Source organism: Cyanistes caeruleus, chromosome 3, assembly GCF_971803275.1.
Source record: "Cyanistes caeruleus chromosome 3, bCyaCae1.hap1.1, whole genome shotgun sequence".
NCBI classification, from domain to species: Eukaryota; Metazoa; Chordata; class Aves; order Passeriformes; family Paridae; genus Cyanistes; species Cyanistes caeruleus.
The window spans coordinates 113,123,553-113,146,933 of record NC_141703.1 but is presented as its reverse complement, the minus strand read 5'-3'; the positions used below and the strand labels follow the sequence as shown (position 1 = coordinate 113,146,933).

Genomic DNA, 23,381 nt, shown 5'->3' with positions numbered 1-23,381 from the left:
GTCAGGATTGATTTGCTGTCTGTGAATAGAGGCTTTGGTTTTGTGGCCTCTGAGCATGAAAGACAAACTCAGGGTCACTGTTTATCTCTTCAGAGGCTTTGTGAATATTGAAAACCAACTTATCCAGATGAGACTCCTCTTGGAAATGCTGCTTTTCCTGTAGGGACAATGACAAGGCTGGTGGAGAAAATGGGATGGGTTGTCTTATCTTGATGCAGCGGCATCAACCTGAGCAGGAAATGCTTTTAATTGTTGTCAGGGCTCACAAAGACTATTGTGCCTTTTACAGGCAGAGAGATGGCTGTAAAACCCTGAAAATTCCAGATTTTCCCTGTTTCCGAACTGCAGGATAGGGGCAAAAATAAAATGGGGTGCTTGGATGTTGTGTGAAGTTGTTGCTTCTAATGATTCCTCTGGAAAAGCTTCCTGGTAGTGACTTTGAGGGAAAATCCCAGTGTTTTACTGGCTTTCCCTGGCCTCACTCTGTGTCCAGGGATGCTCAGTCCAGTTGTTTCCAAGATGCATCTATTCCTTTTTGGCTGCTCCTTGAGCCTTGATTGAAATCTGCTGATTCCTGTGGCCTTCCCCGGGAGCATCTGGTGATGGTTCACCTTTGGGAAAGGCTGAGGTGTTTTCTTTGAATATGTTACACTAAAAAAAAGCCAAAAACAAACCTCTGAGGGGTGCAAAACTGGGCTAAAAGAGAAGGTACCTGAGGTGGTGGAGATTGGAGCAGCTGAATTCCTGGTAGGGCTTGGAAGAGATGGAGAGCTGGCTGAGTTATGGACTGAAAAGTCCAGACCTGGGGGCGCTGGTCCTCGTGTTCTCCGCCAGCAGAGAAAGATAATTTGGTTTAAAAAGATGCTGTTGAAGGGAAGATTCACAAGCTGCAGGACTTTGGTTGTAAAATTAAAGCACAGCCTCAATGTAAATAAGAATAAAAGAAGGGAGGTGCAATGTGTCATTATTTATGGCATCAGGGTGATTCTGCTTCCAAAGCAGATCTTTAATTTGTACCCTGCTCGAGTTGTTGACTCTAATTTATAATCCAATAAACCTATAGATTGTTGCTCAAGGCAGGCCAGGGATATTACATCAGGCCAGACCTAATAATTTAGGAGCAGTTTATTAAGCTCAATAGCAAGGAAGGTGCAATTGCTTTTATGGGCTGGTTTATCCCGTGGCACCCCTGGTTTGTTCCCAGGGTGCTGCTGTGTCCTGAATCCGTGGCTCAACCCTTGTCTGACTGCTCCTGATGGGGGAATTCTGCTGTCCAGTGGTGATACGAGTTGTTTTCCAACACCTCTGCCCCATGGGCAGGGGTTTGGAGCTGGATTTTCCAGCCCAAATAATTCTGTGATTCTGCTTGCGAGCCCTGCTGGTTCCAAGTCTGTAACTGGTGTTTGTTCAGTTTTGGTTTGTGGGGTTTTTAGGTTTCTGTGTGGTTGGTTTATTGTTTTATTTAGGGCTGGTTTTGGGGTTTTTTTTGGTCTGCTTGGTTGTTTTTAGAAGCACTTTTTTTGTGTGCCACAGGCCATCATCTTGACAATGTACTTTTGATAAGGTTTATTTGCTTTTTTAAAAATACCTGCCAGCAGAAAACAGAGTTCACCCTTCTCTGAGCTACTGTTTGATTCTGTCAGATTTATTTTATATTCCCCCACGACCTCAGGCAGCTGCCACATCTGTCTGGTGGTTTCCCACATGCATCAGCTCTGTGAACTGGGAGCACTGCACGTTAATAACTCAGTTTTGCACTCAGCATGGAGCACATCGAGAAGAAAAAGACTCGGCCACAGAAATAAATCTTCCAGTTCCTCTGAAGTCCTGATTTTCTGCTGGAGACCTTCTAATGCAGGTGGTGTGTGAGGAGAAAACAGCAGGCTGTTAAAGGGCAGAGCCCAAACTTCTGGACAAAGTTCTCCAGACAAAACCCCCAGAGAGCCAGAAATTCCCCCTGAGCCTCCTTTTCTCCAGGCTGAGTCCCTTTCCAGCTCCCTCAGCCCCTCCTGGGGCTCCAGCCCCTTCCCAGCTCCATTCCCTGCCCTGGACACACTCTAAAGTATAATTTTTATTTTTTATTTATGGATTATATAAGTGACCTCAAGCTTGATCTGCTCCTATAAATGGTCCAGATCTGCTCACTTGGAATCTTGGCCAAACTGGATGGTTTTGTGCCTGCTTCTGGCAACCATTCTCCTGCTGGGGATGCCAACACTCAAATGCACTTCTCCCTGTGGTTTTCCTAATTTGAGATGGGGGCATATTCCACTTTTGTCCTGTCTCTTGCCTCCTGAGAGCTCAGCTGTAAATCAGGTTGGCTTGTGGCCACAGCCTGCTTCCAGGAGATTTATTGAGGCTATTTTTATTATTTTTTAGGTTTTTTTCACATTGCTTTGGGCAGGATGTTTTGGAGGGGTGGGCCTAGGCCGAAGAAAATCAGTTCTGATGTTGCTTCTTTGATGGATGAGCAATTGGTTAGGAAAGCTTTGCTCATCAAAGATTTGTGTGGTGGGGAAAAAAAATAAAAATAATTGATGTCAGGCCTCCCTGGTTTTGTCCTCTCCATCCTTTGTGTTGCTCCCAGCAACACAACAGCTGGGAGATGCTTTGGGAAATTCCCCTGTGATGGGGCAGGTAAGGGAAAAATCAGCCCTGTTTGGGTATGAAATGCAGCAAGAAAATGTAAAAGATCCATCAGGGACAATGCTCCTGCTTGGCTTTGGAGCTGTTGCTTTTCCTTTTTTCCTGGTTCTCCTGAAAGCTTCAGCCTGTTTGGTGCTGGAGTAAATCCAGGCTGAGGTTCCTCTGAGCTGAAACAGCAGATGCACCTCCTACCTCTGAGCTTCCTGGCCTGCCTTTGGAGAGGAAGGAACAGAGAGTCCCGATGGATCTCTGTGAAATACTCCTGATATTCTCTCAGCAGATCTGGAGCAATAATAACCAGACTGCTGAAGAGCCTATGAAAAAAAGAAATAAATCGGAAATATGGCTTAGCACGTGCTATATTTAGAAGTTCCATCAGTCCAGCTGAAATGGCAGTCGTGGATAATTCAGATATTTCCTGTGGCAAAGGACTGGATTTTTTGGGGTGGGTGTCCTGCAGGCAGACAGTTGACACCTTCAAGTGGGTTTGTACATCAGTTTTTACTTTTCCTGTGCTTTGTGTAGGCAGTGCTGGCTGGATTTTCATTTTGAAAAATAAACAGGTGTCTTGCACCAAATGTGCCTTGATATAATTAGTCATAATTAAGAACCAGGACTGCTTTAGCTGTTGATTGAAAAAGCAGGCATTTTTCTCACCAGCTGCTTCTCACTGAAGCAGTTTTCATTCTCTGAGATGCACAGAAAAAACCCAGCCCAGCCAAAGGCAGAACAAGTTCAAGGCCATTCCTCCCCAAAATTCCCTTTCTCGGTGGAACAAACCTCTGCTTAGGGATTGTGATGACAAAGCTCACAGGGGTGACAGATGACTTTGCAGTGACTCTGCAGATGACTTTCCTGCCGTGGATTTTGCTGCACAAGCAGTTTAGCTCTTGCAGGAAGAAGGGGACAGACGGGCTGGAAAGCTTTCTTTGCAGGGGAGGTAAAAATTAAATTACCGTAAAATTCAATTTTTTTTTTTTCTTTACTATGCATTCATCTTACATTCCTTCAGGTCCAAGGTGTTTGTTGTGAGCTGAAGAGTAGGAAGAGGAAAAAAATTGGTTCTGAGTGTAGTGAGCAGCCTTTAGAGCATTTTGATGTCTGCCAGGGTTCCCTTTGAAGCAGTAGTTTGAGGAGCTGCTTTGCTCCATGAGAAAGGTGGAGAAGGATTGTTGAATGCAGGTGTTATACCTTGGTTATGACACAGGTTCTGCCTCATTTTGGGCCATTTTCTCTTCCATAAGCAGGAGAGAGGTGGTGTGCTTGGGATAAAACCCAAGCCTTTTGGGTTGGCACCACTGACACTCTGGGCATGATCTATCCCTGTGCTTGCAAATATTTTTTATTATCATATGTGAAGCCAAAAAGCACGTTTTCCATTGTTGGTGAAAGCCCAGGCTGCAAACCAGGGGTGCTTTGGGAATTCTTTTCCTGCATTCCCCCCCAAGCTGGGATCTGTCTGAGTCCTCCCTCTCCTGGCCAGCACAGGGGCTTCATCTCAACTTGCTGGATTCCACGTTGGGCTGTGCACAGAGATGGTGAAAAGAGAAGGTGGATGGAGATGGAGAAGAGAAAGCAGTTTGCTCACCCAAATTGTCCACAGTCATGTGGGAGAACTGCAGGACCAGCACTTTTTTCCTGGCATGTTTTACAATCCGTGAGTGATGGAGTAGGAAAAATCTTGAGCTTTGGGTTATTTTTGGTGTGAGATTTTTTGAACTTCCAGAAAATGCCCTCTCCAGGTTGTCCTCTGAAAGGGGAGTGGAAAGTCAGGCTGGCTGTGCTGCTGTTTTGACAAACTCTGGAGAGCAGCAAGGTGCAGGAGCAGCAGTTTGGCACATTTGCTATTTCTGTACCACCTTCCATTGGAGGCGCTTTAATCAACGTGCAGCTCTTGAAGAGAGGGATAATTATTCCCATTTCCACAGGGCTGAGAATATGAGCTGGATTAAAATGCCTTTTCTGGAATTGCAAATGATTCGCTGGTGAGGAAATGAACCGAGTTTTCTCTCCCAAGAGCAGCCATCCGGGGTGCTGCTTTGCTTCCAAGGGCACTGACTGGACATCCCAGCAGAGATTCCTGGGCTGATCCCTCAGTGTGGGCAGCAGAGAAGGGCAGATTGTGTCCCTCTGCCCCTGAGCTGGGGTGAGAGCCCACCTGCAGAGCTGCCCCAGCCCTGGGGCCAGCAGCACAAGGAGCTGGAGCTGCTGCAGAGAGTCCAGAGGAGGCCCCAGAGCTGCTCCAGGGCTGGAGCCCCTCTGCTCTGGAGCCAGGCTGGGAGAGCTGGGGGTGCTCACCTGGAGAGGAGAAGGCTCCAGGGAGAGCTCAGAGCCCCTTGCAGGGCCTGAAGGGGCTCCAGGAGAGCTGGAGAGGGACTGGGGACAAGGCCTGGAGGGACAGGACACAAGGAATGGCTTCCCACTGCCAGAGGGTCAGATGGGATATTGGGAAGGAATTGTTCCCTGTGAGGATGGAAAAGCCCTGGCACAGGGTGCCCAGAGCAGCTGTGGCTGCCCCTGGATCCCTGGCAGTGTCCAAGGCCAGGCTGGACAGGGTTTGGAGCAGCCTGGGACAGGGGGAGGTGTCCCTGCCCATGGTCTGTTCCAACCCAGACCATCCTGTGGCTGTAGGAAATGTTAAATTTGCTCTGGAAAGGTGACTCAGGAATGTTCCTCCCTTGGGAATTCATCTCCCTGGCCGTGTCTCTTGCTTGAAGCCAGCCTTTGTGCCTTTGCTGCTGATGCTCCAACTTTAAATGAAGAGAATGAAAACAGATTTAATTGAGCAGGGCCCCTCCTTTGGGCTCAGCAGCGTTCAGGTGCTGCCCTGGAGAGCAGCAGCAGGGGATGGAGCTGTGGCAGGGCCTTTTTCAGCACAGACACTGAGGCACTTCAGGTTTTCAGCTGAGCAGTGAGGTTCTGGCTCCTGTTTAAAACAGGCTGGTATCAACTTATTTCTCTCATCTGCAAGTTGGCTTCTTGCCTTTCAGCCATGGTGATGGGTACTGAGAGGAAATAGCTGCAGGGGGACCCCTGGCTCCTGTCCAGACACGCATGGCAGAGTTGTTGTTACATAATTCAACTTTGGCATGCCAGAATTTATGAACATCACAGAAAATGCCCACTTGCAACAACAACAACAGTGCGAGTGTGATGTGTCAGAGCTTGCTGGGAAGTGGGAAGGGGACATTGTGTAAGTCAGACCTTTCATTTCTTCGCTGCAGCTTTTATTAGCCTCTAAATTTTGCTTATTTTAGTCCTCGTTTTTGTGCCTCCCAGTGGTTTCTGAATAACACAAGCATTTAGACACCTACTGCTTTAGCATTTTCCTTGCTGCTGTCCTCAGCTGGAGCCCAGCTGACCCTTCAGGCAGAATTGCTGGATGATCAACCCTTACAAATGCTTTTTTAATATGTCATTGCCTGTCCCTTGTGCCGCCGGTGGAGAGGGAAGAAAGAGCCTGTGTGGGTTTCCATGAGGGGAAATGTTCTGCTTTGCCTTTTGCTGCTGATGCTCTGTCCTTTGGCACGTGCTGCTGTGGGCACCCTGCAGCCACACCAAAGTGACCTCTGTGGCACGAGGGGGGCTTTGGGGAGGGCAGATGTCACCTGCTGTGGAGGTTCCCCAGGCTGGTATTTGTGGATCGTACAAAGCAAGATTTTCCTAGACCCAAACTGGGTCTAATCTGGGGTCTAATCCAGGGAAAGTGGATATTGGTGCCAAGAATGGCACCTACTGCTCTTTTCTTGGCAGAATTTTGTCTTCCAGCACTGGCTGGTGTTGCTCTTGCCCTTTCAACCAGCACAGAAATCCTTGGTTCATTTTTGTTTATTTTGTGCCAAGCATCATGACAAAATAGTATTTTTAGAACTTGTCTTGCAGACATTTGCTGCCAAGGGTAAGATTGCAAGGGGAAAATTGTCCAAGAAATAAACTTACTGTCTGATTCTTTTCCCCATCCAATCATTTGCCCTTGGATCTATTTGACATCTATGTCAGATTATTTAGGATATTTAATAGAACGTTTTACGACAGATTTCCTGTAAACAATTCTGAAATGCAGTTATTTTCTTGATATAGAAATAAATATCCAGGATTTCTCTCATCCACTGTTCTTCCTATAAAGCTGTGCTTATTAAACTCATGAGCACCCAACAGGAGGGAGCTGGGGGCACATCTGAGCCTGAGCTGGACAAATGGCAAAAGCAGATTGGGGCCAGGGCAGAAATAGGATCAGGAAAGGCAAATGTGGAGCTGTTCCCTCTGGCACTGAGTGATCCACTGAGGTGCAGGGTGGTTGTGTCACAGCTTTCCTGGGGTTTTTTACAGACTGCAGTCCTGTCTAGGCCTGGCATAGGCCCCAAATGCCCTGTTTCCACCTGGAGCCAGAAGCTTTGACCATTAAGGAATCACCTTCCAAAATCCCCAGCATGTGCACAGAATGTTCCTCCTGCTGATAATAATTTTTTTTCTGATATTTCTGGAGTAAAATGTAATACTGAGGCCATTACATTTAACAGCCTTCATTGGCCATTTTCTTAGGTAGATTACACAGTCCTTTTTTTCCACTGAGCCTGCTTTTATTAAAGCTGTTTTTAATCCTACCCCCCTTGCCCCGGGATGCTGGGGCTTTAATTAAAGCGAACCATCAGCTGAATGCAAGTCGACCACATCATGTGCCTTTGCAAAGGACTGTCAGGAGGCTGGCATGAGTTAGCAGGAATAACACCCTCAGGAGGCTCTGAGGATGAAATCCTCCTGCTGCTTGATGCTGATGAGAGCTCAGCAGGGATGCTGTGCCCAGCAAGGTGCCCCACTTCAGGCGAGCCTTGGGCCTCAGCCAGTTGGTCTCTGCAAGAATCATGGGCTGTGGCTTTTTTTTTGTCTTCCCTAGATGAGGCTCATCAGTAAAGACTGGAAAACCTGGACCTATTTAGTCTGGAAAAAATAGCTGTCTTCCCTTGGTCTCCAAGTGTGAAAGTGTTTGGTAAAAAGAGAGGTTATAGTGCCCTGTTAGTATCAGGAACAGGTTTGGAATATTGGAAACTCACTCCATGGGTTTGTCCAGAAGCACTGGTTATGCTGGCTGGGCAGAATCCAGTGGGTTAAAAACATGTTATCAGGAGCTGTGGAAATCATGCTGTGGGGGATAGATCAGGGATCCCCTATCACTCTCTTCTGTTTCCTCATGAATCAGAGGCTCCCTCAGGGATTTTTGTGTACCTCTGCCTTGAATGAAGGAAGGAGGATGTAATTGTAGGAGGCAGGGCTGGCCCAGGACGTGATTACTGCTGCTGAAAGTCCCCAGGAGCCTCTAATAGCCAGAAAGAGCCCTGGCTCCTGCTGTGCTCCGTGTCTGGAACAGCGCAGGAATTCCCATCTCGGTGCCATTGAGGGCTGCCAGTGCTTTTTGTGCTGGATGCTGTGGATACAGTGAAATGCTGCCTGTGTTGGGTGATGGACACCTAGAGAGAAGCTGGTCCTCTGGCAGAGTGTGTGGGGAGGGAGGGGCAGCAGGCATGGGGTATCCCTCAGTTTGGATCCCTTTTTCCCTCTCCTTGCTGTTTAGACAAGGAAAACTGCCCCACTGCTCCCAGCTTTGCCAGCCCTGGAGCCTGGAGGGAATCAGCCCTACCCTTCCTGGTTGTGTTTTTGGAGGCTGGGAGCTGGAGGTGTTTTACAAAGTGTAGCAATGATATTTTTAGAGATTTGGCTCTCTTGTAGTTGCATCTGTTGAGCTGCAGTTCAGCTCCAGCAGCCCCAGCAGGAACACATATTTCAGGAATATGTTCTCCGCCACTTTCTGTGACCTGCTAAATGGAATTGTAAATGGAGCGTGTCACAGCTCAGAAATCTCATTCATGGCCTTTTCTAACAAGGTGTGCAGAGAGCTATTAGCCCAGTCTTTGCAATAATCAAATAAGATGTGCCTGAGATGTGCAGTGCCTTGCTCTAGGAAACATCTGGTTAAGTGTTGAAGCATCAGCAGCCAGAGCAGCAAGGTTTTCTTTTCTTTGCTCCTTGCTTCAGACCCATTGTCTGTCAGAACTGATTTCTTCTTTTTTCTTCCCATTTCTATAATGATTGGCAGGTGCACAAGGTAGCAAGACCACGGGGGTTAACAAGGAGTAAAAAACCCTGGCAGGATTTCTGAAGTGACCAGACTGGTTCAGGTTGGTTGTGCTCCCAAATTTATCTTTCCAGTCACTCCATCCCCTGCCTGGAGAGGGCTATAGCAATTGGGGAAAGCCCCATTCCTTAGGAAATTTGAAGTACTAAGCCAAGACCAGGGGGAAGGCAGAAAGTTGAGGATGAGGAGTGAAAAGCAAGAGGTGGAGGAGGAGTTCAAGCAGAGCTTTGCAGCAGATGGCAGCGATTGTTGGATGGAGAGGAAACAAAGCCTTTGGGCAGATTACAGAGTCCTGTGGGAGCTGCCTGATGCACTGTGGAGTCTTGCAGGCTCCTCCTGCTCTCTTGATTCCTGAACCTTCAGTCCCAGACAGGGATGAAAGGCTGATCCCTCTGCAGGGCAGGGAGTTTCAGCCCAGGCGCCTCAGTTCTACCCGGATGTGTGTGAGGTCTGTTAGGCCAACATTTGCTACTCAAGTATATTGATCTGCTCCCTTAAATGCTTCAAATCCATGGAGTGCAAGGTGCTTTCCATTAGTTCTGTCCCTCTGCAGTGTGAGCTGGAGCTGCTGGATGTGCTTCTGGCAGTGAAGGCTGATTGCACCCTGGGCTGTAACAATTCTGGATGTGAGTTTTCCTTGAGGGAACACATCTGAGCACTGAGGGCTCCCTATAACCGTGGCAGGCTTAGAACAGACAGAAGTGAACCCACCAAAGTGTTTGGAACAGGAGCCAGGAGCAGAGGAGCGGGGGCTGAGAGCTGGGGTTGTGCAGCTGGAGGTGGGAAGAGAGGATTTTGCTGCTCTCAGCAACTGAGGAAAGAGTAGAGAAGGTCACAGAATCATTATTTTTTGGTGCTGGAAGGGACCTTGAAGATCATCCTGTTCCAAGCCCCTGCCATGGCAGGGACACTTCCACTGGACCAGGTTGCCCCAAGCCCTGTCCAACCTGGCCCTGAGAGCTTGAGCCAAGATGGCCCTTGGTAAGAGGCAATGGGCACAACCTGCATCAGGAGAAATTCCAGCTGCACAGAAGGGAAATTTCTCCCCTTGAGGGTGGTGGTGAAACCCTGGAGCAGAATCCAGAGGAGGGTGGGAATTCAGAACAAACCACTGCTTTAAGGACTCTGCATTCACATACTGAGAGTTTATAATGAAAGTTTTAACTTTTCCTTAGGAAATGAAGTGTTCCTATTGACAAAACTCTCCAGCTGACACTTGTTCTTGGTGATCCTCAGTTTCTGGTTCCATTGGGAGATGGAGTCATCTTTCACCCTCAGAGATGATTTAATAACTTGCTTGAAGATTATATTTTGTTTGTTTGGATGGGGTCCGATTGGGTAATCCCAAAATGAGGAATTGTGCCGTCAGTTTTTCCTTTGTATTTGCTGGATAAATGTTAGCTCTCCTCCTCTCCTCTCCAAGCTAATACTGATAAATGCCTGCAGCAAATTGATTTTTGAAAATGCCAGAAAACAGTGGAGTGCAGACTCCTTAATAAACCCTTTGTTGGATCCAGGAGTGAATTAAAACTGTCTGAAAACACACTTGAGTGATGGTGGTGGAGCTCCAGTCTGCCTCCAGCTCTTGGATTTGCTCCTAAGGTAGACACCAATTGTTCAGGTCTGCGTGGCCCTGATCCCTCAAAAAAACCCATTAATTTGCTGAAGGCAGGTGCCTGAGCTGGTGGATATTTAGGGATTAATGTTGTTTGCACGTACAACTTCTAGCAGGAGGATTTACAGTGTGGAGCTGGAGGAAGATTCCCGCACTGGATTTTGTTTGTGTGGTCAGATCCATGTGGTGCTGTTTACCATCTGCTTGTGTGTGCCCTGCCCAGTGTGCTGCCAGATTTTTGGGAGGGCTCAAGCTCCTTCCAGTTTCCCCCCAGCAGATATTCCATCTTCGAGCCAAGATGCCCTTCAGCAAGAAATTGCTTTAAAATATTAGATTTTTCACTAAAAGGCTTCTGTTTTTCAAAACTGGAGTTCTTCTGATGTAAAGAAAAAAGAAGGGGGAGAGGAGGGGTAAGACATTGTTTAAAAGCTTCTTCCTGTTCTAGTTAGATTTTTATTTAGTTATTTAATTATTTTAATGAATGAACAGGAGGTTCACTGTGCTCAGGAGACAGAGGATGGGCAGGGTCCTCCACAGGGACTGGAAGCCATAAATTCCCAGAGGCACTTTGGCTTTAAAAAAAGCCTTCTTCGTGGTGGATGTCTGGCAGCTCCAGAAACAAAAGGGCTGTCTCCTTCCTCCCCCCCTTCCCCCCCATTTTTCTTTTATTTTTTTCCAGTTTTTTCTGTTTTTAAGAAAATACTTTTCCCTCTTCTTTTCCCTTTTTCCTCTTTTTTTTCCCTTTCTCTCTCTTTTTTTTTTTTTTTTTTTTTTTTTATAATAAAAAATGTGCCCCAATTGCTGCGCTCATCTGACTTTTACACAGCTTCAGGTCGTGTCCTCTGCCCAGTCTCAGCGGTGGCTCCTTGTAGAGTTCACAGAACCATGGAATGGTTTGGGAAGAGATTTTAGGGATCATCTTGTTCCAGCCCTTGCCATGGGCAGGGACACCTTCCACCAGGTTGCTCCAAGCTGTTGATGTTCTCTGCTTCTCAGTCTTTTAAAGAAAATGTCTTTTAAATCTGGAAGATCCATATGCTCTGAGGTGGATCTCCTCAATTCCAAGCACCCACAACCTCCTCCCTCTGTTTAAGGTGGAATCTTTGGATGGAATCTTTGGGTGGAATCTTTAGGTGGAATCATGGAATCTTTGGGTGAAATCTTTGGGTGGGATCTTTGGGTGAAATCTTTGTGTGGGATCTTTGGGTGGAATCTTTGGGTGGAATCTTTAGGTGGAATCATGGAATCTTTGGGTGGGATCTTTGGATGAAATCTTTGGGTGGGATCTTTGGGTGGGATCTTTGGGTGAAATCTTTGGGTGGGATCTTTGGGTGGGATCTTTGGGTGGGATCTTTGGGTGGGATCTTTAGGTGGAATCTTTGGGTGGAATCTTTGGGTGGGATCTTTGGGTGAAATGTTTAGATGGGCTCTGCTGTGGTTTCAGCTGCTCTGGGAGAGCTTTGGGCAGAGCAGGTTTGACGTGAGCCCGGTGCAATCCTCACCCAGGAGGGAATGTAAAATCCATCTGTTCCCATCTGAGCTGTGCTGGGGTGAACTGCAGCACGCTCCGGCGGTGCCGTTTGAGTTCCTTCACAGGAAAGCTCCTGTGGGGGCACATGTTGGAAGGGACCCAGCTTCACCCACGCTGAAGCAATGTTCACTGGGAGCTCATCCCTGTGGGATGGAGCCCTAATCCATCCAGCACCTCATTTCCTCAGGCCCATTCCCAGTTCAAAGCAGGCTTCTCCCTTTCCAGTTCCTTCTGCAGCTCTCCGTGGGCTCTGGCTGCCAGGGAGGATGCTGGGGGCGGAGGTTTGCTCAGGAAGGGGTTCTGCTGTTGCATCCCAAGGCTGGGAGGCGTAGGTGGATCTCAGGGATGTAATCCTGCTTGGGATGAGCTGACAAGGACTCCAGCAGGCAGCACAGGTGCAGGATGGCATTTCAGGACTGGCGTCAACTGGGGTGACTCCGGCAGCTTCTCTGGAGCAAAATCCTTCTGCTCTGTTGGCTCCATTGGCTGCCAGGGAATCAGCTGGCTCTGGCCCTGGATTTTCTTGGCTTTCATGGAGCAGACCTTGAGCCAAGAGTGTTGTACTGCCCCTGCTTCCCAGCTGGGTCTGAAGGAAGTGCGAGGGGGCAGCTGAGCTCATGGTGTGCAGCATTTCAACAGCCCTGGGGACTATTTGTGGTAGTAAATACGGAATTTAATATAGTCTCACATGTTGAACCCCTCAGGCAGGGTTTGGGACAGACTTCTGATAGAGCCAGTTTAATTATGTAATGTAAATCAATGTAAATTATAAATATATTGAATTTATTTATATATCCTATCACTATGTAAAGATTAATTATATTACTCTTGATATATAATATGGAGAATATTAATTATATGGTTGAGCTTGATGATTTTAGAGCTCTTTTCCAGCCTTTCTAAACCTGTGATTGATAATCCTATTAAAATATTGAAACCTCAGGAAGAGGGGCACATGTAAATGCAGTGATAACCACTTCAGATCGATGCAGTCTCACCCTGGGCAGTCTGGATTTTTAAGATCTTAAGTGTTGATTATCTGTTCTCAGTTTAAATCACACTCTGAATCCTGATATGCTGCTGATTTGCTTTTTGTGAGGAAAATGGAAAATGTAATGATTTAAAGGCTTGACACGGAATCGTCGAGTGGATATCAAATGGATAAGAGCGTGGCTTCTTTGGAATTCTCTAGAATTGTGTTTTGTTCAGCAGGGAGCTCATCAGGGAATAGGTCTGGCAGACAAATTATGGATTTGTAGAGTGGTTTGGGTTGAAAGGGACCTTCAAAATCCTCATCCAGTGCCACCCCTGCCATGGCAGGAACACCTTCCACTATCCCAGGTTGCTCCAAACCCTGTCCAGCCTGGCCTTGGGCACTGCCAGGGATCCAGGGGCAGCCACAGCTGCTCTGTGCAGACCAGGGGCCACAGTGCCAGGGCCTGCCCACCCTCACAGGGAACAATTCCTTCCCAATATCCCATCCAACCCTGCCCTCTGGCAGTGGGAAGCCATTCCCTGTGTCCTGTCCCTCCAGGCCTTGTCCCCAGTCCCTCTCCAGCTCTCCTGGAGCCCCTTCAGGCCCTGCAAGGGGCTCTGAGCTCTCCCTGGAGCCTTCTCCTCTCCAGGTGAGCACCCCCAGCTCTCCCAGCCTGGCTCCAGAGCAGAGGGGCTCCAGCCCTGGAGCAGCTCTGGGGCCTCCTCTGGACTCTCTGCAGCAGCTCCAGCTCCTTGTGCTGCTGGCCCCAGGGCTGGGGCAGCTCTGCAGGTGGGCTCTCACCCCAGCTCAGGGGCAGAGGCTGAACCTGCATTGGCCCTGCAGGCTGGTTTTGGCAAGAGGATCCATTTCTAGGGAACCTCCTCTAAAGAAACTTTTTTTTTAGAAAGCCTGGATTTCCTGGTCAAAGGATTTCTTTAGCTCACAAATGGTACCACGCTGGGAGGTGTCTCCTGGCATATGTGTGATCATCTGGAATGAAATAGGTGAGAAATTCCTGTTTCTAATATAGGAGGTTTGACTGAATTGAGAAGGTCCTTGTAGGATGGGTTGGTGGGAGTGTGTGTAGAGTTAAACCTCATAACATCTCCTACAGATCCCAAAATAAATAAAATGAAGAGAGGCTTCCTGAGCCTCTCTGCTTTCCTGTGCCACTGCAGTAAGTAATGCTTTGTCTGGCTTGGGGAGTTGCAGCAAAAGAGACTGGAAGAGACTTCAGTTCACCAAAACTAATCCCTAAATTGGAAAATCTGTCCCCTGTGGTATGAATTTCAGTGCTCTTTTAAACCAGATGAAATATTTCCAGCACAAGAGTGAATAAAATCTGTGAGCCAATGTCACAGATAAATTGAACCTTGGCTTTCCTGTGGCAAATTCCTTTAATATGTGGTTCAGGTTTTTTTCCCAAAACCCCTTAACCTGGAGTTGTTTTTTTTCCTACCTGGCGTGGGGTGGGGATTGGGGATGTGCAAAGGTGGTGGAGAACGTGTGTGAAACACTGATTTATTTATTTATTATTAAGGATTCTGTGATTTTTAACGAAAATTTAAAGATCTGGCAAACTACAACCTGGTAAAATGTCTCTGTCTTCATTAATTTCTTTTTGGGCCCCTTCTGATTGTGTCTGTTGCTCACTGAATTAGAGACTGGTTGGAAGGGACCTTAAAAGATCAAATATTCTGTGTTTTTCTGAAAGCCCCCCGAGAACTGTGTGTGAGCTCACTGAAGGATGCCTTGAGATAGAAGAATTTGCCTGGGTTTTCACAAAACCAGCAAGGCATGGCAAGGGCACCGTCAAGGACAGACCCAAAATAGCTTTTGGAGAGCTTGCCACAAGCTCTGCTGCTTGCATGTAAATAATGGGGGGGAATGATGTTTGTATTTATATGGGGGAAAAAGCTCAAAGGTTTTAAAATGTTTTCCTTGGCTTGTTTATCAAATCAGTGTCATCCAGTGCATGAATATCAGCAAAGCTCAGCCCAGACTGACCTTTAAAGAGTTGGAGGGTAGGATTTTTGTAGCAGTGTTGGTCTTCAGCATAAAAGGTACCTAAAACCTCACTTGCCTTGGAAAACCCCAAATATATGTGGGAATATAACCCATATTTAACTTATATGTGCAAGGAGGCATTGGACCCAAATGGAGAGGGGGAGAGAAGATCCCAACAAACAGTGGGGAAATTGAGGTTTGACGTCTTGGAGATGTACAGACTGGAAGGCATCCAGGAGGAGAGGAATGGTTTGGGTTGGAAAGGACCTTGAAGCCCACCCAGTGCCTCCCATCATGGGCAGGGACACCTTCCACTGTCCCAGGCTGCTCCAAGCCCTATCCAGCCTTTGGAGCACCTCAGGGATCCAGGGGCAGCCACAGCTTCTCTGGGCAAAATTGTGTGTCTTCATTTGGCTGATGCAGCCAAGAATTTGGAATTTCTAGCAGAAAACATCATTTCTGGCACAGCAAAAATGAAATCGTCCCAGCCCTTTTTATTGCTTTATTTTGGATTTTTTGTTTTTTTCTGTGATGGAGGATACAAGGAGGAGCTGTATCACAGGATTAGTATCCAGGGTGATGCATAATAAAAAAATACTCAACACACAGTTAAGTAGATAACTCCAGCCCTTAGCATGGACAAGGAGGCAAAACCTAGTAGTTTGTAGTTTTTCTATTGTCACTATATTGGTTACATTGTTTTGCATCATTAAAAAGCCAAGAGAGTTCACCAGAGGAAAAAAACATTTTCCAAAAAAACCCCAGTGTGTGCTCAGGGTCTGGAAAGGGATTATGCTGGTAGAGTTGCTCATAGACTTTTCCAGTCTTCATCTTTCCTTGCTCATTGTGGGAAGAGAGGATTTGTTGGAATATTTTCCACGCAATTTATTTCAGTGTTTTCTTTGTTGAAATGAAAACTCGTGTGTTTAAGGCCGGGGAGTAAAACCAGGAGCCCGTGGAAATGGTGAGAGGCAGTTTGAAGACACAGATTGATGTCCTTGTGGCTTAGGATTTACCTGTGGTATTGGAGCAGGGGCTCTGAACAGATTTATTTGAGGGATTTCCTTTGTGTGCGTTGAGTAGAATTTGAAATGGAAGCTGAGTGTTGGTGCTGGTGTGGTCTGTTTGCAAAACACTAAAAATACCTGGTGGTGGTGGGAGGAATAAATGATGGGGATGGGTGGTTTGGCTCTGCAGGATCTGAGCACCTCAGGGGAAGGAATAAGGAGTAGGAACATCCCTAATCCTCTGTGTAATCTTCACCACATGGTAACTACTCAGTCATTTAGGCTGAGCCCAAGGGGGAGAGGAAGACGCAGGAGAATGGAAAATTAATTAAACAATTGCCTCAGAAATCCCCCACCTAAACAACCACCCAGAAAAAACCCTCACCAAACAAAACCCCAGCTCCACATCTGGAAATGTCCCCTCTTCCAGCCCTCCATAAGATGAATCTACATAAGTGACCCCTCTGCCCAGACCTGGGAACAGAGTTGCATCTCGCAGGGAGCAAAGGTGTGAAGTCTGCCTTTGGAAATGCCTCTTTGCTCCTCTTCATCTCAACAGCTGGGATCAAACGGGATCCTGTTGACGCTGACTTTTCTTTTCTTCTGCAGTGGGAGCGCCTCTGGTTCCTCATCCTCACCTCATCCTTCTTCCTCACCCTGGTCTGGTTTTACTTCTGGTGGGAAGTTCACAATGACTACAATGAAATCAACTGGTGAGTAGAGCTTCCCTCTGGAAATTTGGTGGCCACCGTGCACCTGCTTTTGACACAGCTTTGGATTCATCTGGATCCTTTGGATAAAACTGCAGTGATGATAAAGGGAAGATGGGGTGGGAAGTGGGACTCAAGGAGAGCTGCTTCTGCCTGATCTATGTGCAGATGTAACGTGGCCTTGGCTTCGTGGCTGGGTTTTTGTTTGTTTATCTTTATGGTTGGCTGGATTTGAAAGTGACTGAGCAATTTGGCTGCAGCTATTCCACAAAATACCCATGGCAAAAATTCAGCCTGAAGCACATGGGTGTGGAAAATATTATACAAAGTTGGAAGGAGCTGAAAAGGAGCTTTGCAAGTGGGATGTGCTGGAATTTAGGGTGTTGCCAGCTGCCTCCAGTGCTGGAAATTATTCTCCCTTTTATTATCGGCAGCATCTTAAAACATTTTGACAGCACCTTGGGCTGTCTTCTAACCAAACTTCTTTGACATCAACTTCTTGTCAAACATAAGATGTAAAGTGCATTTTAAAACACAGTGGGGAGCTGATCCCTTAAATAAATCATCTGCTTTAGATGCTGGAGCTGTGTGAGTGTTTACCAACATGGTGATATGAGCTGGCTCCTCCCAGGAGGAAATGGGTTTTTTCTCTTTGCTCACACCCACACTGTGAGAAGTGAAACCATCACCATGGCTTTGGATTTTTTGTAACAGCAGCACGATAAAAATGCCTTTTTTAAAGTGGTATTTTGTGGTATTAAAGTGGTATTTTGGAACCCCTCTCTTCTTCAGTTTGTACCCTCAGTAAAGGATGTGTTTGCTCCAAGTCCGCCCCAGTGCAAAACCAACTCTGTCTGAGCTCAAAGTTGTGAAAGGGCTAGAAACAGCCCTTCAGAAATGAAGGAAAGCCCTGGGAATGCTGTGAATGGGCACTGCATCTGCAGTGCTGCCAAGTTTTGGGTCCCCAAATACTTCTGCAGGAGTGGGGGAAGATGTGCAGGTCTGCTCTGGATGCAAGAGGCATTTGTGATTGAACACGTCCAGATGTCACCTGCAGCCCGAAGCCCTGTCCCTGCCATGCAGCCCAGGGTGCTGGAGGCACATCTGGATTGTGCACAGCGCTGGGAAGGGAGTCCCTCTGGTGCACCACAGGTCTGGAGGAGGCTGTCTGGATGGAAAACAGCATTTCAGGCACTGCCATTGAGTGCTGAATGTGGGTCAGTGCTTTGTGTGTGCTGTAACCTCAGTCAGATCCCTGCTCCACACGCTGGCACCAGAGGTCGAGCAGGGTTTCTGGAAAGCAGCTGTGGAAAGGCTGGGTAGGAGGAGGAGAACACGGGGTGAGGTTTTAATTACAGCCATGCCAGTTCCAGGCAAGGGGGAGAAATAATTTCCATTGGGTCTGTGCAGGCTGAGCCTGGCCCTCTTCCCTTGCAGCACAGCTGCATGGGCTCCGTGAAAACAGCAGTTTTGGGTCAGACAGGGTGGGAGTTGCAAGCATCATTTTATTCCCAGCAGGGCTGTGAACCTGTTGCTGATGAGGTACAGCGAGGTCCTGGTGTTTAGAAACAGCACCTTTGCTGTTCCTCTGTCGTCATCACTTCTGGGTCGTGTTTTTGGACAGGATTTCTTTGCTGCTTGCTCCTGCTGCCTTCCTCTCTGCTCCACTGGTTCATTGGCAAGCTGGGAGCTGCCCCAGAGGAGAGGAAGGGCTCTCTGGGGCAAACAGCATCTCTGTACGGGGCATGGCACACCGAGCTGCTGCCAGGGCCTTCCAGAGGAACGGGGAGAAGGAATTGCTGTCGGTGTGAGGAGCTGCTGAGCTTCTCCCTGCCCTCCAGAGCTCATCATGGGGGCTCTCCTAGCTCGTGTCACGTTCAGGCAGCTGCACTGAGCTTCTCCAGCCTGTCCCAGCAGGTGAAGAGAGCTGTCTGTCCAAGCAGCCCCTCGAAGGAGGCCCATTGCCAGCAGCAGGTCAGCAGGAAGACTGGAGGGAGACTTCCCTCCTCCCTGGGACTTGTTCCAGCTCTGCACCACCCTCTAGGAGATTTTTCAACCCAAACCTCTGAGGGCCTTTCCTTTCTGTCACCCTCAAGGGGGTTTTTCATCTTTTTACTGGTCTGTCAGGCAGCTTGGGCAGCAGCTAGGTCATTTCAGCTTGTAAGGACCAAAGGGAATATTCTGGGATTGAAATGAGCTTTAGGAGGACATGGCAAAATTGTGGCCCAGCATGTATTGCTACAGGCTTTTAACCTTTTTTTTCTTTTTTCCCTTGAGACTGAATATCAGTGAGGTCCTTGCTAGTGAAGGGGCTTTGTGCCTCTTAAGTAAATTTAAAAAAAATAAATAAAAATTTACCTCTTCTGGTATTTCCTTTTTATTATTACCATCACAGTTCAGATCTGCCCTATCTAAGGTTTGTACTGCACCAGAAGGCTTCACTCTATCTCAGGCAGGCTGTGGGGGATGCTGTAATTTGTGAAGCTGCCTGTGTTCCCCCTGGAGCAGGACCATAAATGCGAGTCTGTGTAACAAATGTTTTCCTCCTTGATTTCTGAGAAAGCTCATCTGCTTCATAACTACCATGGACCCAGCATTTTGAAACAATCATTTGCACATCAAGCAAAGGCCTGGTGCTCTCAGAGGGCATTGAAGAGACATCAGAGCAAAAACTTAAATGGACTGAGAGCTGAGGAAGCTCTGGGGGGTGGCATCAGCAAAGACTTCAGAGGAGCACTCGTCCCTTTCTTCCCTCTCTTTTCCTAACAGCACGGCTGAATCCCTGCAGATCCCTGGGTTTGTGCTCTCTGACTCCCTGAGCAGAACCTGGACTTGGGCCATGCCTGTTGAGGCCAAGGATTTGCTTTCCAGGTCCCAGGGAGGAGCTTTACCCCTGGACAGAATTAGAACCAGAGAGTATCCTGAATTATACCGTGGGGTCCAACTCCTGGCTCTGCACAGGACAGCCCCAAAAATCTCCCCAGAGCTTGTCCAAACAGACCAGAAGGTTCTGGCTGGTGAATGATGCTGGATTTGAGTGCTGGGGAGGAGATTGAGTCTTTGACCTGCATTTATATAATGCAGCATTTCTGTCTGTTGTAACCAAAAAAAAGGCACCAAGAGGCAAAAAAAATCCCCCCAGTTAGTTCATTGAATGAGCTGATTCCACCCCAGAGCCATCCTGTCCTTGTTGTGCCAAAGGGTTTGCATGGAGATAATGTCAACTCTAATCCAAGCCACTGCAGGGATGTTGTTTTGTTTTTACTAAAAATCCAGTGGAAAAAAATTTGAATCCAGGTCAGGTTTGAATTCTCAGAAGCTGGAAGAAAGGTTCTGGGGTTTCTCAGCTTCCCTCTATCCAGTTAATTTCCATAAGGGATTAAGGCACTGGGTTGTCACTTGTGCTTTTTGCTGCCTATGTCTTGTCCGGGAAGATCAGTTTCTAAAGTCTTGTCTAACCCTAGTGAAGCTGTTCTGGCCTTGAATCCCTTCTTAATCTGTCCTTCCCACTTGTCTTCCAGGTTTTTGTATAACCGAATGGGATATTGGAGTGACTGGTCCATCCCAATCCTTGTAACAACTGCTGCTGGCTTCACCTACATTACAATGTTACTGGTGAGTAGAATGAAATCCCATTTCTTGAGCTCTGTGTGTTGGCTTTAAAAAGGCCACAAAATTCTCAGGCCATCTACAAGTTAAGCAATTTTCCCTCAGAAGTTTTTCTCTTTCTCTCTTTCTCTTTCTCTTTCTCTTTCTCTTTCTCTTTCTCTTTCTCTTTCTCTTTCTCTTTCTCTTTCTCTTTCTCTTTCTCTTTCTCTTTCTCTTTCTCTTTCTCTTTCTCTTTCTCTTTCTCTTTCTCTTTCTCTTTCTCTTTCTCTTTCTCTTTCTCTCTCTCTCTCTCTCTCTCTCTTTCTCTTTCTCTTTCTCTTTCTCTCTCTCTCTCTCTCTCTCTCTTTCTCTCTCTTTCTCTTTCTCTTTCTCTTTTTCTCTCTCTCTCTCTCTTTCTCTCTTTCTCTCTCTCTCTTTCTCTCTCTCTCTCTCTCTTTCTCTCCTTCTCTCTTTCTCTCTTTCTCTCTTTCTCTTTGCCGTAAGTTGCATAAAATTAAAAGTAAGAAGTTGATGGTCTTTGACCTCAGATGATCCAAAGTAAAAGATACCCTCAGAGGATGAATACAGCTGAGAACACAGGAATACAGAAGTACAAAACATGCTTGTTTCCCATAGTATGGCCCAGTTTGCACTTCTGGGCACAGCTGGCAGCTGTTTCCCTTCGTCCCAGGGTGCTGGGACCTTCAGGCTGGTGCCCATTCCATGGCCACACACAGGCACTGCTTCCTGCAGCCCCAGGAGCTGTGGGCCAGACTCTGAACTCCCTGCACCTTGGAGGGCAAAGCCTTTTCCTCCACATCCTTGCCTCTGGAGAGGATCTGCTGGCCTGTGGTGCCCCCATTCCTGCTGGCTGTCCCCTGGGCTGGTGGCGTGTCCCTGCGTGCCCAAACTCCTCAGGGTGCTGATGTGCCTCTGTCTGACTCTCTGTTTGTCCCTCCCAGATCCTGGCACTGTGTCACATAGCTGTGGGACAGCAGATGAACCTGCACTGGCTGCACAAGGTAAATCTCAGCTCCGAGGGGAGCAGGATCTCGGGAATGCGGGAGCCCGAGGAGCAGGCGCGGGGTGGCACTTGCTGTCACCGTGTCTTTGGGAAGAGCATAAAATGTCCGTGGTGCATGTATGGCCTCATGAGCACACTGCTCAGGAGAGGCCATGAAAAAACCCTGGGGGAAAAGAATTTGGTGAAATGCCTTTGGCCCTTGCTGATAGAGAGGCCACCTGTGGAGATGGAGAGACACCAGTGCTTGGAGCAGCCCAGTCCCAGCTCAGCTGCTCCATGAACCTCCCTGGGGCTCCTTTCTGTGCTGCAGCCAGCCCTGCAGAGGGGCTGAGCAGGTGTGGAGCTGTTCAGAGGGTGCTTGGAGGGACCAGCTGGAAAAGCCTTGGGAGAAGATGCAGGTGTCAGAGCTGAGGGTGTGCACCGTGCAGGCTGAGGTTTGCTGGGACCAAGGAGATTTGTGTGTTAAGCTCTTGAAGAAACACTGCTGTGAAACACCAGAAGAGAGATCTGGAGCACAGAAGGGGAGGGGAAGGGTGTGCAGGGAGAGAAAATGGGTTGGCAGGATCCCATTGTAGCTGCTAATTGGAAATGAAGGGACCACTCCTGCCAATACACAGCCCCTCCTGAAATCCTGCACATGATGAGGTCTTGTAGGATCAGAGCCTGAACATCTCCCAGGACAGGGAGGGCAGAGACTTCCCCACCCTGCCTTTTTCTATTTTTCTTTTCCTTGGAGATGATAGAAATTATGCTTCCTCAGGGGAAGAGGATGCAATCAGAGGAGGGGCAGGGACTGTCTGAATGCTGCTGCAAAATAAATTACCAACTCTTGAGTCTGACATGTGTTTCTTCATCAGGGAAAATGGTATTTTTCAGACATGCTGATGGGCTTAGATGAGTAAGTCCAGAAAAGGGATGTGTTGGTGGAGATCATTTCCACCCTGTGGACCCCCACCCTTCCTCCCCTTCTTCCAAAGAAGCCCCCCTTTCATCACAGCTCAATGTTGTTCTGCCTCTTCCCTTCCCCACACCTCCCTCAGCTTCCTTAGGGGGTTGAGATACAAGACTGGAATAAGTTAATAATTTTTCTCTGAACTATACTGAATTAACTTCAAATATAGATTAAAGTGTGTGGGAAAGGCTGGTATGGGCAAACCACACAGTTCCTCCCAGTTTTCTCCTGTAATTCTGTGCAAAGAGCTGAGGGTTGTAAGCCAAGTTGAAGATGAGAAGGAGCAATAAATTGGAGCTGAAGGGAGGAGTGGAGATTTGTGTCCTGACACCTCTGTGCCACGCAGGATGGCCACAGCAGGGGGAATTAGGGCTCTAGCAAGAGAAATCCTGTTTACATGCATCAAAGTGATTCTGGAAATGTGGGATTTTATTTGTTGGTCTGAGGTATTAAACCTGAAATTGGCCTAGAGGAGCCCTTAGCACCTGATCATTTCTGGGGATCAATTTTCTGCCAAGTCTCACATGCAGATTTTGGATCTGCAGCAGCATCCTTTGGCTCTGGCAGAGCAGCAGAGGCTGAATACCAGACAGAGGCAGAGAGTGGGGAATTATTTTTAGATAGCCAGCCCAGATTTTCAGTCTTTACAGCTGGAGTTGTTTCTGTGGCACTTTTTGATGGCTTGAACTTTTTGCCTTCACCACGGAGGTCACGTTTTCTTTTGGACTGCTTTGCTCAGACCTCTGAGTGCTTTCCACGTGAGAGCGAGGCCAGGGGAGGTCCTGAAGGGCTGGGTCCTGGTCTGTCACCTCAGTGCCACCACTGTCCCATCCAGAGTCCCTTCCCCAGCCCCAGCAACTGTTAAAGCACAAGGTGACAGCACATGAGCCCAGCCTCCTTCCCCCTGAGTCTGCAGGCTTTTATTACATGCAGAGGTTTTCTCCCTCCATTTCCCAACCTATACAGTTTTTCTAATAACCACAGCCTCCACCCAGTAAATACCCTCTGATCTGTTGCAGATTGGCCTGGTGACAACCTTGATAACTACTGTGGTGACCATGTCCTCCATAGCACAGCTTTGGGATGACGAGTGGGAGATGGTATTTATTTCATTGCAGGTAAGTTTTCTGCAAGGATGCTTCTCTGGGGGAGCAAAGGGGCCAGTGCAGCTGAATTCCATGGGATTTATTTATTA

The 23,381-nt window shown here is 47.7% G+C and overlaps 1 protein-coding gene across 20 annotated transcripts in view; it reads left to right on the top strand.

Moving 5' to 3' along the window:
* GDPD5 (glycerophosphodiester phosphodiesterase domain containing 5) overlaps positions 1–23,381 on the top strand; it is a 102,859-nt gene that overhangs the window by 58,255 nt on the left and 21,223 nt on the right. For all 20 annotated transcript variants that reach the window (XM_086883640.1, XM_086883643.1, XM_086883635.1 and 17 more), the window contains 4 exons: positions 16,522–16,625; positions 20,144–20,237; positions 21,173–21,232; positions 23,206–23,304. In XM_086883640.1, coding sequence (XP_086739766.1) covers positions 16,522–16,625; positions 20,144–20,237; positions 21,173–21,232; positions 23,206–23,304 — 357 coding nt within the window. The remainder of the gene's footprint in view (positions 1–16,521; positions 16,626–20,143; positions 20,238–21,172; positions 21,233–23,205; positions 23,305–23,381) is intronic.